The following is a 13,585-nucleotide window of genomic DNA, read 5'->3' as shown; positions in this document are numbered from 1 at the left end:
AGAAGAGCTCCTTTTGGATTTTTTTTGGAGATTTTTATAATATGCACATTAAATAATTTCTTCTGGACCACAAAAATGATTGAACTTAAAAAATAAAAGCCCTATAAATACTGCCAACCCAAGTTTTTCTTCTGCATCTCTCTTTTTGCATAACATGGTATCTCTCCAACCAAGCGCTTAAACATAAATATTAAAATAATAAGTGGGATCAACTACAATTCTACTTACAATTTCATCACTACTGTAGCACCTTGTGTTTTCATTTTTTGTTGTTTTTTTTTTTTTGCCAGGGCCAACAATGCATTCATTTTGTAAAGAACAGGAGAAATCTGAGAAACTTAAGGACTTACAATGACACATCATTAAATAATCACCTTTTTTTTTTTAAGTCCTAAGCCTTTATCATGTTTCATTCACCTAGAGAGAGTTCATCCTATACTATTGATTCCAAGGCCTCCTTCGGAGGGGAAAAAGGGAAGGAGATAGGGAGAAAAAAACCCTCAAAGAGGCAAGGTTCAGTTATCTCAAAGATGACTTTCTATTGGTGCTTTAGTGAACTTGCTTCATCCCTGTAAACCCACCAATCCGCAGCAGGGTCAACCGATTAAGTCCGTTGCTTTTTAGTCTCCAAGAATCAGTTTTACAAAAGATGCCACATCTGTTGCTTTGGATTCATGTAAGGTGAAAAATAGATGTTGCTGAGAAAGAAAAGACAAAAAAAATGTAGGATATTAACATTTGTCAATGGTGATACATGCGATTAGCAAATTCAGATCTTCATTTAATAAATAAAACTCTGGCAATAAATAACGCTGTCTGCTACAAAGTCATTTTGTACTAATATTAAAATAATTAGAAATGTCAGAAATTTGGACATTTTCATTTCTTAGAGAAAGATTGGTATAGTAAGAGGCCAGCAGTAAATGTGCAAGGAAAGCATCATTGGAGAGCTGGTTTGGACTGAAAGAGTTAAGGCCATTTCCTAAGCCAGAGCCACAGCCAAGAGTTATGCTTATGTCTGTCTTGTGATGAAGAGTTGATCCATCTGGAAAATAACACAGACTTCCAAACTATCGGAATATGCAGAGAAATCTCAACATGGAGAGGAGAGGTTGGAAGGGTTGGGGGGGAAATGGTCTTAATGCATGCAGTTCAGATGAAGCCAACTTTAAAAAAAATCAAGTTGTACACTTTGCTAGAGAAAAAAAGGCAAGGTATGAAGCAAGAAGCCACCTATTTCAAAAAATAATTCACCATTTTTCTCTCTGCATCCTCCCTCCCAACACAGATTCACCTATGTAAGAGTGAGGATGAGACTGTTACAGAGAAACCTACCTTTAGTTAAGAAGAGATACATCCTATCATAAGCCATAGTACAGTGGGCATGGGACCAACCAAACAACCCCACAACAGTTCCTTCAGACCGAACCTGTCCCCATACTCAAGCCCAACCCACCATGTCTACCCCGCCCCCATCCACACACACATACACCCCTGTCTGGAGATAATTCTTTCAAGGGCTAGCTGAACAGATTCTGGTGAGCATTTCTGCACACAGACTTGGAGATGACTCATTCCACTTCCCTGACTTGAGCGATTCCATTTACAACCTTCCTGTGACTTAGCTGTAGGTTTTTCTAACTGCCTTTGCTTTCAACTTGACTGGCGGAATGAATGAGTCAGTTCTGTGGAGAACTGAATGCCCACCCATGGAAGTTTTAGAAAACAATGCCATGGAGAAGGAACTGAGAAATAAAACCCAAAAGGAAAGGAGATGGTCAGTGGTAAGGATCATAACTGAGGAAAAGGGAAAAGAAGTTTTGTCTTCTTGCTCATCAGGATAGGAGCCAGCTTACACCCAGTAGTAGTTACAGTGATCACTGGCTATAAGCAAAGGACCTTCATTCTTGAGCTCCCCCAACTGCCAACTCACAGTCTCTAAGCACTCACAGAGCATACTACCAAGCATTTTACCATCATCACTTCTATTAGCTTTCCCACATCCTCTTGACACTTGGAGATCTTTTCCTGTACTTCAAAAGCCTTTTACTGTCAAAACTGGACAAACCTCAGATAGTCTTGGTGACAACTTTCAGTGTCTTCTGCTTTCCCTCCTACCCCCTCTGCCGCCTTCCCACCCCTGGCCTTTCCTCTTGCTTGGCTGCTGTTAGCTCAGTAGATACAACCTAAGTCTGAATGAACTAAACAACCCAACTTTCATTAAATGAGAAAGGAAAACAAAAACCATCAAGCGTCTTTCTGTTTCTGCTCAGGCTGGGAAAATGCTGCAAGGGTCATGGGTCAGGGAGACAATAGGGCGGGGTGTCACATATCTGTGATTTGCTCTCATGTATGGGGTTTGAGGCCAAAGAATGTTAGGAGATTTGAGGCCTTTTGTCAGAAATGGAATCAGAGCAGCAAGGCAAGAACCTAGAGATAAGCAGATGAGGTAGAATGAACAATTCCAGACTGTAGTCCCAGGCTGAGATTCTTTCAAACGTGGACCAGGTGTAAGAAAGACCTTTCTACCACTTTAGGTAAACTGTGATGGGGCTCGAAGAGGCATCAAGACCCACGGATAAGCTGCCAGCAGCAGATGAGTAAGCCTCGAGCATCAATGGGATTCCAGAATATCTTATGTCTATCAAATGTCTTGTCCATCAAAGCTATGTATGGGTGTGTGTGTGTGTGTGTGTGTGTGTGTGTGTGTGTGTGTGTGTGTGTGTGTGTGTGTGTGTGTGTGTGTGTGCTGGCACTGGCTTGAACTCAGGGCCCTTAGCTTCTTCTGCCCAAGGCTGATGCTGTACCACTTGAGCCACAGTGCTACTTCTGGCTCTCTGCTGTTTAACTGGAGATAAATATCTCTGATTTTTCAGGCCCTGGTTGCGTTTGAACAGTGAACCTCATATCTCAGCCTCATGAGTAGCTAAGATTAAAGGTATGAGCCACTAGCACCCAGCAAAACTATGGTTTTCTCTAAGTTCAAGCATCCTTGTTTTACAATGCACTTCGATCTAAAACATCCTAAGATGTATGAAGACTATAATCACCCCAGTCACATAAATAACCTGGCTATCAAGGCTGGTATTGGCCATTGACCGGAGACAGGAGTCAGCAAACTGTAGCTCACAAACCAGATGTAGCTTGCTGTCTTATCACTGAAGTCCAGTCACACAGGACACACAGGCACAGCCTGATCTTCCTTTCACATGTTGAATGTGGCTACTTCCAGTGAAAAGTGGGAGCTGGGAGTAATACAAACTAGATGGCCCACAAAATACTAAAATACTATCTCAACTTTTATAAAATAGCTGGTTCCTCCACTAGAAGAATAAATCCTACAGTGATCTCATGTAACTACAAATCCTCCTCTGTATATCATCTTTATAATAATAATTTCTTAAAAAAATTTAATGAGATATTTTAAATTATGTACAGCCCCTGTGTATAACACTTTTAATAATAACAATAACATTGTATATTTAAAAAGTATGTATGGCTGTCAATCCTAATTAGGAAGAAAATCATTTGGGAAGATACATACGGGGTACCTCTGAAGGATAAGTATACCACCCTTCAACCAGAAAAAAGATAGCTTTTCTTCCCCAGCTCTTTATGAATTCCTGAAATCTAAATAATAACCACCCACCATGTGTTTTCCAATGCAGGGAGTTTGGACTCAGATTTTCCATTTAAAAAAACCTCAATTCCACAGGCAAAGCAGGGAACAGTAATGGTCTTAAAAGGCAAGCTGATCCCAGGACCACAAAGATTAATGCCATGAGAAGAAGAGGCAAACCCACACCATCTGAAAACAGGAATGTGTTTGCCAAAAACATCACAGTGTTTGTTAGAACATAATGGGAAGAGAAAATTCAGCATCAGCATGCCAATGTATAGTAAGCATTTCTTGTTCTTATTTTCAAATGTGTTCTGATGACATTTCTGATAAGAAGCCACTCTGAATGGGTAGGGAGAAAAACGTTCTTCATTTAAAAAATGGCTGGAAATCAATACCCAGGCCTGGAGCTCAAGCCCCACGATCATTCCCCACCCGACAGGGGGAAAAAATAGAATTATGCACAAAAATATCGTTTTATCTGAAATTAATTACAACACAGGCAGACTTTAAAGCAAGATTCCAAATTCTGTAGCCTCCTTCAGGAACCACTCTATATCTCTTGTACTTTGTGTGAAATTCATTTTAAAATGCCGTAGAGGTCACCCAAGCATTCCGCAAAGGACAACCAGAACTGAAAAGGCTTTTGAATGGCTATTGAAAAACAAATAACAATAATAATAGTAATAATGATACCAGCCACAACAATCAGGAAGAAAATGTTCAACCCATGTATGGAGAGTGCTAAGATTTTCTCAATTATTACCAATCTTTTTTTTTTTCCTTTTTTGATTTTAGGTCTTAGTGGAATAAAGCTTCAATTCATCCAATTGGAGAATGGTCTTGACTTAAATAAATGAAAGATTGTTCTCAAGAACTGGAAGTCCACATGACTGCCTAGCTGGATTCATATGCTGTGTAAGTCTCTCTGACTTGACACTTTCATGCTGTGTTCACCCCAACATCACCACCACCTTCCATTCCATCTGTTTAGAACCCTGCACATCTCTGCTAACTCTGAGCTGGTCATGAAGGCAGCTCAGATGTGGACAGACACGAAAGGCAGTAAACAACATTCCATGCCTGCTGATAATTGCTCCTTAAACAAATGGCATTCTCAATGCTTTGTCTTCTTTCTTTTGAAATTGGACATGAATGTTAACTCCCTCCTTCCTGTGCTAAAAGTCGAACCTTAATTACTTGGGATGTTAACACAGAGTCAGTCATAAGTGGTCAGGATATTCTATCTCTCCTCAAAATGTATTTATCCCACATTCAATAAATGCTTAGATAGAGCAAAGGTAAGGTCAAATGCAAATCCTTGTCATCTATACCAAAGAATCATTTATTGATCGCTTCAAATGCCTATGACCATAGCCTAAGACAGACTACTTTAAAATAACAACAGTGAGCTTTATTTTTACCCCTTTTTACACTAATGGAATAAACGATAATGAGTAAATGTAAAATACAATTTAATAATTATTTATTAAAGCTTTTTCCATCCATGTAAAAGCCAAAGGCCCACAGGGAAAAGTGATTCTTCTTTTTTTTTTTTTTTGGTGGTTGTGGGACTTGAACTCTGGGCTTGGGCACTGTCCCGTAGCTCTTCAGCTCAAGTTATTACCCTACCCCTTGAGCTACAGAGCCACTTCCAGTTTTCTGGTAGTTAGTTGGAGATAGGAGACTCAGGGTCTTCAGTGCCCAAGCTGGCTTTGAACCATGATCTTCAGATCTCAGCCTCCTGAGTAGCTAGGATTACAGCATGAGCAACTGCGCCTGGCTGGAAAAGTGATTCTTTCCTATAACTCTGTTATCACCAAAATGAAGTTCATCTAATTAATCCTAGATATTTATCAAAAGATGGTGCATTTAATTTTCTTTCAGTCATGCTTTCCTTCATTTTATTTATTTCCTTTTTTTGTACTCAGACTGGGGTTTGATTTTGGCCTAGCACTCTCCCTTATATTTGTTTGTTTAGCTCAAGCTTGACACACTGCCACCTGAATCATACCTCCACTTCCAGCTTTTTGCTGGTTAGTTGGTGACAAAAGTCTCACAGATTTTTCTGTCCAGGCTGGCTTCAAACTATGATCCTCAGATGCCAGTCTCCTGCCTAGCTAGGATTAAAAGTGTGAGCTACCATCATTCAACTTCCTTATTTTTATATTAATAATGTATGACAAGCATGTTTTACATTTGAAAATATAATTTCTATAGGCATAAGTCAGTCTAAAGCAACATAGGTTGATCAGCCTGGAAAAACTTGCTGGAGAAGATGACACGATCCTAATTTACAGTAAATGTTGCAACAAAATCCCCTCACACAAATACTAGTTTTAAAAGAAAAATAGGCCAGGAGTTTGGCCTAGTGGTTAAAGTGCTTGCCTAGCATGCATGAAGACCCGGGTTCGATTCCTCGGTACCACATACATAGAAAAAAGCCAGAAATGGTGCTGAGGCTCAAGTGGTAGAGCTCTAGCCTTGAGAAAGTCCAAGGACAGTGCCCAGGCCCTGAGCTCAAGCCCAGGACTGGCAAAAAAATAAAAAATAAAAAAATAAAAGAAAAATAAACGTTTGTTAAAGGATGTGTAATCAATAAAGGAATTTTTTTCTTGAATCTAATTCCTGTTAAATATCTCTATGGATCAACTCTTCCAACACAATGATTTTAGAATAAAACTACTTCACTAACTATTACTTTGTATTTATTTATGTATTCAGGTTTGTTATGGCTGACACTCACCATAAGCTCTGGATAGGTAGGCCGTTCTTTGGAATTCTTCTTCAAGCTTAAAGGAAAAAAAAGAAAGAAAGAAAGGTAAGAACCTAAGAACCACATTAAAATCCAGAACCTATCTTTCAGCAAATTGGAACCTGAGAATCAGTAGAAAATCGACCATAATCAGCAGTTAAAAGTATATGACCTTTTTCTACTGCTATACTTATAATTATACCTTCAATTACTTTGAACGTATCTTCATTTTTGTTGTTGTTGTTGGACTTGGGGCTTGAACTCTTGGCCTGGGCGCTGTCCCTGAGCTCTTCATCTCAAATCTACTACCCTACCCCTGAGCCACAGCTCCACTTCCCATTTTCTAGTGATTAATTGGAGATAGGAGTCTTATGGTCTTTAGTGCCCTAGCTGGCTTTGAACCATGATCCTCAGATCTCAGCCTCCTAAGTAGCTAGGATTACAGGCCATGAGCCACCATGTCTGGCTGACCTTGCAGCTTTTGACAAACATTTAGTCTTTCTTATGATTTATTGGTTTGTCTGTCATCTTTTTGTCATTTTCTGGCATGAAAAGTGATAGACTGAGAGGGGGCCAGGTGTGGTGGCTCACGGCCTGTAAACCTAGCTACTCAGAGGCTGAGATCTGAGGAGCTCAGTTCTAAGCCAGTCTCAGCACTACAAAGCCTGTGTGACTCTTATCTCCAATTAACCACTAGAAAACTGCAAGTGGAGCTGTGGCTCAAGGGGTAGGGTGGGAGCCTTGAGCTGAAGAGCTCAGGGACAGTGCCCAGGCCCAGAATTCAGGCCCCATGACTGGGAAAAAATAAATAAAAGTGCATGTGTGTGCATGTGTTATATTGTGTTCACTTTCTTTGGATGCTTTACCAGTGACATTTAGATTAACTTTTCTGACTTATAGCCATTATTAAAAAAAAATGCATCTACTTTCCTTCTGAACAGCACTGAATTCTAACCCAACTGACAAAGAATTGGGCAAATGCTCCCTACATCATACACCCATTGTCTCTCTCGTATCTTCAATGACTTGTTTCTCCTTGTTTCTAGTTCTCTTGAGTAGATAGATAGATAGATAGATAGATAGATAGATAGATAGATAGATAGATAGATATAATTTCCTCTGAGGGTGTGTGTGTGTGTGTGTGTGTGTGTGTGTGTGTGTGTGTGTTGGTTCTGGGGCTTGAACTCAGGGCCTCCTATGTTGTTCCTTAAGCTTTTCACTCAGTGCTGATGCCCTACCACTTAAGTCACAGCTGCCATTTTGGTGGTTCATTGGATATAAAAGTCTCTTGGATTTTCCTGTCCAGGCTGGATTTGAACCTACATCTTTACATTTCAGCCTCCTGAGTAGCTAGGACTTCAGGTATGAGCCACCAGCATCTGACTATAATTTGTTTTCATATATTCCTAACCAAACCCGCCTCTGTAGAAGGAATAACCCCATAAAGTTTCTAAGGCAACACTACTTGTTTACTTCAACCTCACTGATAAAAGAGAATAGCACATTTAGTCAGCAACTCAGCAATTATTCATCTTAAGACATCCTTGGCAGTTGTACACTACTAACAAGTGGTCACTTGGATCTTTGTATACACAGACATTTAATAACATTTGATACTAGAGGCAATAACAATAAAATTGCAAGATGAAAGAGACCAACCCTTCACTCTATCCTCAACCAACCACCAAGGGAAAAAAAAGGAAAAAAATATAATCCCACATTACGGAAAGGAGAAAAATTATGGTTTCAAAGTTATCCTGTGCCCACTGGGCCACAAAATCATACACAAATGGAAAGGAACTGTGCCTGGTATTGAAGGAAGTCAAATATGGCTAATGATTGGGTTGCTAGGATTTATGCTAGTGGGTCATTTTAAGGAACTGAGATCTCATCAGGAGAGAGCAAAGTGCAGAACCATGAGAAAAAGGAAGCCATTGAGGCATTTAGAAGAATAATGGTTTAATAAGCAAAATGAAAAGGAGGATATTTTGTTTAACTTAAAAGCAGCCTACCAGTTTATTCCAGGCAATGCTGTAGGTCGATGCCAGGGAACCTGAGACAGAGTATAGGTGAATGTGAGGACAGAAGTTGCAACCTGGAATTGAGGGCAGAACTAGGACCTAGGTGACCTCAGAGATCACCCAACCTAGGTCAGAAGCTCCATCCCAACTGAGAATAAAAGTAACAGTGCATGGGCTGGGAGTTTGGCCTAGTGGTAGAGTGCTTGCTCAGCATGCATGAAGACCCGGGTTCAATTCCTCAGTACCACATACATAGAAAAAAGCCAGAAGTGGTGCTGAGGCTCAAGTGGTAGAGCTCTAACCTTGAGAAAATCCAAGGACAGTGTCAGGCCCTGAGCTCAGGGCACAGGACTGGCAAACAAAAAACAAAAAACAAAAAAACAGGGCATTAGAAAGAGGAGGTGCCTGTGTGAAATGGATAAATGGATAAAGAGCTTCATTTATGGTTTGCCATTTACCTGGATCCAGAGAGTTTGTGCCAGTGGTTCTCACCTGGAAGTGATTCGACGCCCCCCCCCCCACCAGCCCAGGGGACATGTGGTAATGTCTGGAGTCACTCTGGGTTGTCACAGCCAGCTGCCAGATGGTGCCTAGCATACAAAAGGTAGAGCCTGGGGTGGTTGATGAGCACCCCAAAAATGATCCACTCCAAATTGCCATCTCTCCCAAGGGCAGAAAACCCTGGGTTATGTATCCCCTAGGATAACTTGTCACTCTAACCTCCTATCATCTTTTCTGGGCTAGTTTTTTACTTTTTTTGTTGGTGGTGATCATGGGGCTTAAACTCACGGCCTGGACGCTGTCCCTGAGCTCTTTTGTTCAAGGCTAGCACTCTCCCACCTTGAACCACAGCACCACTTCTGGTTTTCTGGTGGTTAACTAGAGATAAGACTCTCACAGATTTTCCTGCCCAGGCTGGCTTCAAATCACGATCCTCAGATCTCCGCCTCCTTAGTAGCTAGGATTGCAGGAATGAGCCACCAGTATCAGGCTTGAAATTTACTTTGAAGACTCATCCTCCAGCTAGTTCATTGGCCATTTGGGCACACTGTCATTACTGCCACTTCCTGCCTCTTTACCCCATTCCCCCATTTTTTTGGAAGCAAAGTGTTTCTAAATTCGAGAACTAGTTCAAAGAAACACAGAGGAAATGTGATCAGTGAGGACTGCTCATTTGCATGCAGACGCTATGTAAAAAATAATGTAGGAAAGCCCTGAATGTTTAGCTACTATTTAAAGCCAATCAAAATCCAGAAATTCTTCTCTATAGGCTGAACAAGTTAACTTGCTAAATCAACAGGCGCCAGAAGTGGCGCTCTGGCTCAAGTGGTAGAGCTCTACCCTTGAGAAAGCTCAGGCCCTGAGTTCAAGGCACAGGACTGGCAAAATAATAATAATAATAATAATAATAATAATAATAATAATAATAGCAAGATGCACAAATACAACATAAAATCCACATTAATAGTCAAGGGATTTGCTTCCAGTATTTCTATTTAGACTTTAATTGTATATTGAAACTAATATATTTTCACTGAATTCTATGGCCCACTTTTCTTTTTTCTTTTTCTTTTTCTTTTGCCAATCCTGGGATTGAACACTGGGTGTTATTCCTAAGCTCCTTTTACTCAAGGCTACCACACTCTACCACTTGAATGGCAGTGCCACTTTCAACTTTTTCTGTGATTAATTGGGAGATAAGAGTCTCATAGATTTTTCCTGCATCGGCTGGTTTGGAACTATGAGCCTCAGATCTCAGCTTCCTGAGCAGCTAGGATTACTCACTCCTGTGAGTGAACTACCAGCATCTGGCTAAGGCCCGCTTTTCTATCACAAGCTTTCATACATCAATATCAAAACTAAAGGAATAATCAGCCAAGAACAATGTTGTTTCTCAAATGTTCAAATTATAGCTTCTTCACCAAGGATCTTTGTGATATCACTTATTTTTGGGCCCTCCACATCCGTATATAATGAAAGGAATCTCTCTTCCCAATGGAGGTAGAGGTACAAGTTTGGCTTAAACTCTTCCACTTCTAAGTTACAATAATTTGAGCCAAGATATCTTATCATTTCACTACCACTAATGGTCAAGGAAAATTTCTCCAGGCATATTCTTTCTTTCATTTAAAAATCTGCATTAAAAAGTAAGTACCTCAAGTTGATCAGAAAGTGTTCACTATTCCTGAAAACTCAGAGTTTGCTAGTCAAGAGACCACTTTTTGATCGATACCTTTCTTTTATGTGTGTGCTTGTATGTGGCAGTACTGGGGCCTGAACTCAGAGACTGGATACTGTCTCAGCATTTTTACTCAAGACTGGAATTCTTCCACTTTTGGCTTTTTGGTGGCTAATAGGAGATGAGTCTCCTGGACTTTGTTGCCTTCACTGGCTTTGAAATGCAATACTCAGATCTCAGCCTCCAGAGGAGCTAGGATTACAAGTAAGAGCCAACAGCACTGGGAGATTTATACCCTTGATTAAAAGGGAAAGTGTACTCAAACATCTACTGCAGCATATGATGGAGGAGAAAAAAAAAACTTAACAGAGCAAGGCAAGGTTATTTACTGAACTGATAGAACCCATTCTCTCCATCTTTAAACTTAAGAACTTTTCAAAACATTCACTAACAATAGCAAAATACCCAAGATAATAAGGGGGAGGGGACGTAGGCAAATTTTCCATGTCTAATAGGAAGAGCTTGAAATTCAGTATAAAATAACAACTTCAAAGCTCCAATAATTCCTTTTTTGGATGGAGATCCAAACTTTTCAAGTACCTTGTCATTTTTCAAGCACACAATTAGCTAACTGCCCTAATTGCTCTCCAAATGCCACAAAACACGCTTCTAACTGTAGCTGACACTAAAACACAGCTTCATGCTGTCTTGAGAATTGCTAGCCTGGAGTTTGTGCTGACCGGAAGATTTCTGCACATTTGAATTCCCACTGACCATTTCCAAGAAAGACTATTTGGTCTGTCCACAGAATAAAAACACATCAAGCCTCTCAAGCCATACATTTGTCAAAAGCTAAATAAGTATCCAGTGCCTCTTTTTATTGCCCTTTCTGAACAAGTTGGAGACGATTGGATTTTTCCTTGGTTTATACTCATCATCATCTTGAGCCAGACAGTATTGACTACTGGAAGAGGCCATAACAAACTCCAATAGGCCTTGGGGCTGGTCAGATGGGCAAGCTTTAAATAAGCCTGGAAGGAAAGCACAAAATAAGCCTAGCTATTTTCCCAGTGGGTGTTGACTTCTATGAACTTATAGAAAGTGGCTATGATGAAACCTAAGACTGCTACAATTCCACTAGACAAAGAAACTCATTTGTTAGCCCTCCTGTAAAACTAGACTCTAAGTTCTTATTCCATTCCTCTGTGATGAATCTCAAAACGAAACCCACATATGCAGTTGACACTACTTACCTGAGGAACTTCTTTGAGTCTCAAAGAAGAGAAAAGAACGGATATGGGAAAAGAAGAGAGCATCATGCAGTGGTCCTATTTGGAATTAAATACAGAGGGTAAAAGTTGTAAGCCATTGCTGTTTCTTTGAGTTTGGAGGGAATTGGTGCCGTAACTTCCCTATTTTCTTTCCTTTTTTCCTTCCTTCCTTCCTTCCTTATCTTCTCTGCTACTTCTACTGCAAAAAGAAATGCAGCCCCTAGAACTGTGGACTCCAGAGCTAATTTTGAGTCTGGTAGGGATACCTGTGAGTGGTATCTACGCCAGCCCACAGACTTGGATTGACCATAACCTAACACAAAGATGGGACTGCAGACAGTGGCTACCCAGCTGACTCCACGTGCTCCATGGAGCACCATGTGCCAAGGTGACATGATACAACACCCAGGCAGCATACAGCCCGAAAGGGGCCTCAAATTCTCCGACAGACTCCCCAGGTGATGGCGGAATGTGTCCTTTCTCCACCTTCAGTCCAAATACAGACATCAGACCTCCACAGAGCAGTCTATCCATCCTGAAGTTTGAGATCCTAAGCCTTGCATTCTAAACCTGCTTCTCACAAAGATGGGCGGCCTGGTGGGAAATTGTGAAGGATCACAGCTGAGCTGTGTTGTACAGTGCAAAGCAGGAGCCGCATCAAAAAGACAAGGTTTTGTAGTGAAGGTGCGGCACCAATGAGCACTAGTGACAAATAAAAATAAGGGGTCCTGAGTTCAAGCCCTAGTAAAAGCAAAGAGAAAGAAGGGAGGGGGGGAAGGAGGGAGGGAGGGAATAAGGAAGAATGCTTCAATAGTACAGCTTTGTTTTATGCATATGCATGTGCCATATTGGATTAAACTCAGGGCATCTCTCTCTTGCTCAAGGCTGGCACTCTACCACTTGAGTAACACTTCCATTTGCATCATTTTGCTCCTTTATCAGAGATAAGGGTCTCTCAGACTGATCTGTCCTGCCTGGATTCTAACAGTGATGCTCCTATCTCAACCTCCTGAGGTGCTAGGATTATAGGCATTAAACTTTCAAGCTATTGAACAGTACAGCTTATAATGAGAAAAAAAAGAGAAGACTATCCAATAGCAGCAGGAGTTATACTCACAGGCTATATCTTTCTTTTTTTCATGAAATAGGTGTTCTTTGGTAACAAATAAGAAAGAATTTTTAAAAAGTGCAATAACTACATGGTTGCTGAGTGGAGGTGTGTGCTCATGTGTTAATATTTATGAGGGAGAAAAAAGACATTTCTCCCATGAAGAAGTCAGTCTATAAAGCCAGTCATAAGATCTATAAAAGGAAAATATCAGGGCAATTTTCAACTCCGTTGGCTTCAACATAATGTACTGCTCATCCTTAGGGGGTAGCAAAGAAAAATACTTCAGTGGTTTATGGCAAGCAAAAAAAAAATATTACTGACCTGGGAACTGGAGGCTCTCCTAAAGCCCAGCTGAGGAGAAGTAAGAATGCTCATAAAAATCAGAATGAATGCACTCCTGCCATTTCCAAACTCCCATCTCAACGAGAGTGACTCACCAGTTCATGCCATTCCTGAGTATCAGATTCTACCAGAGCTGTCAACTGCAAAGTTGCTCAAAAGGGGGAAAAAGAAAATCTTCCCCTTGGCCACTTGTAAAGTGAGATGATTGGTGTTTTGTTTCTATTGTTAGGATGTTCAATAAACTCCATAAAGAAGGCCAGTCTTGACATATAATAAATTAGCACAGA

The 13,585-nt window shown here is 40.6% G+C and overlaps 1 protein-coding gene across 2 annotated transcripts in view; it reads right to left on the bottom strand.

The window, feature by feature from the left end:
- Nucleotides 1-514: 514 nt before the first annotated feature.
- Map2k6 (mitogen-activated protein kinase kinase 6) overlaps nucleotides 515-13,585 on the bottom strand; it is a 102,757-nt gene continuing 89,686 nt past the window's right edge. For both annotated transcript variants that reach the window (XM_090351638.1, XM_090351639.1), the window contains 2 exons: nucleotides 6,366-6,411; nucleotides 515-698 (listed from right to left, as the gene is read on the bottom strand). In XM_090351638.1, coding sequence (XP_090207764.1) covers nucleotides 621-698; nucleotides 6,366-6,411 — 124 coding nt within the window. In that variant the 3' untranslated portion in view covers nucleotides 515-620. The remainder of the gene's footprint in view (nucleotides 699-6,365; nucleotides 6,412-13,585) is intronic.

Source organism: Megascapheus bottae, chromosome 17 (genome assembly GCF_031878675.1).
Source record: "Megascapheus bottae isolate mThoBot1 chromosome 17, mThoBot2.hap1, whole genome shotgun sequence".
Taxonomy (NCBI): Eukaryota; Metazoa; Chordata; class Mammalia; order Rodentia; family Geomyidae; genus Megascapheus; species Megascapheus bottae.
This window is presented reverse-complemented; position numbering and strand designations above follow the sequence as displayed.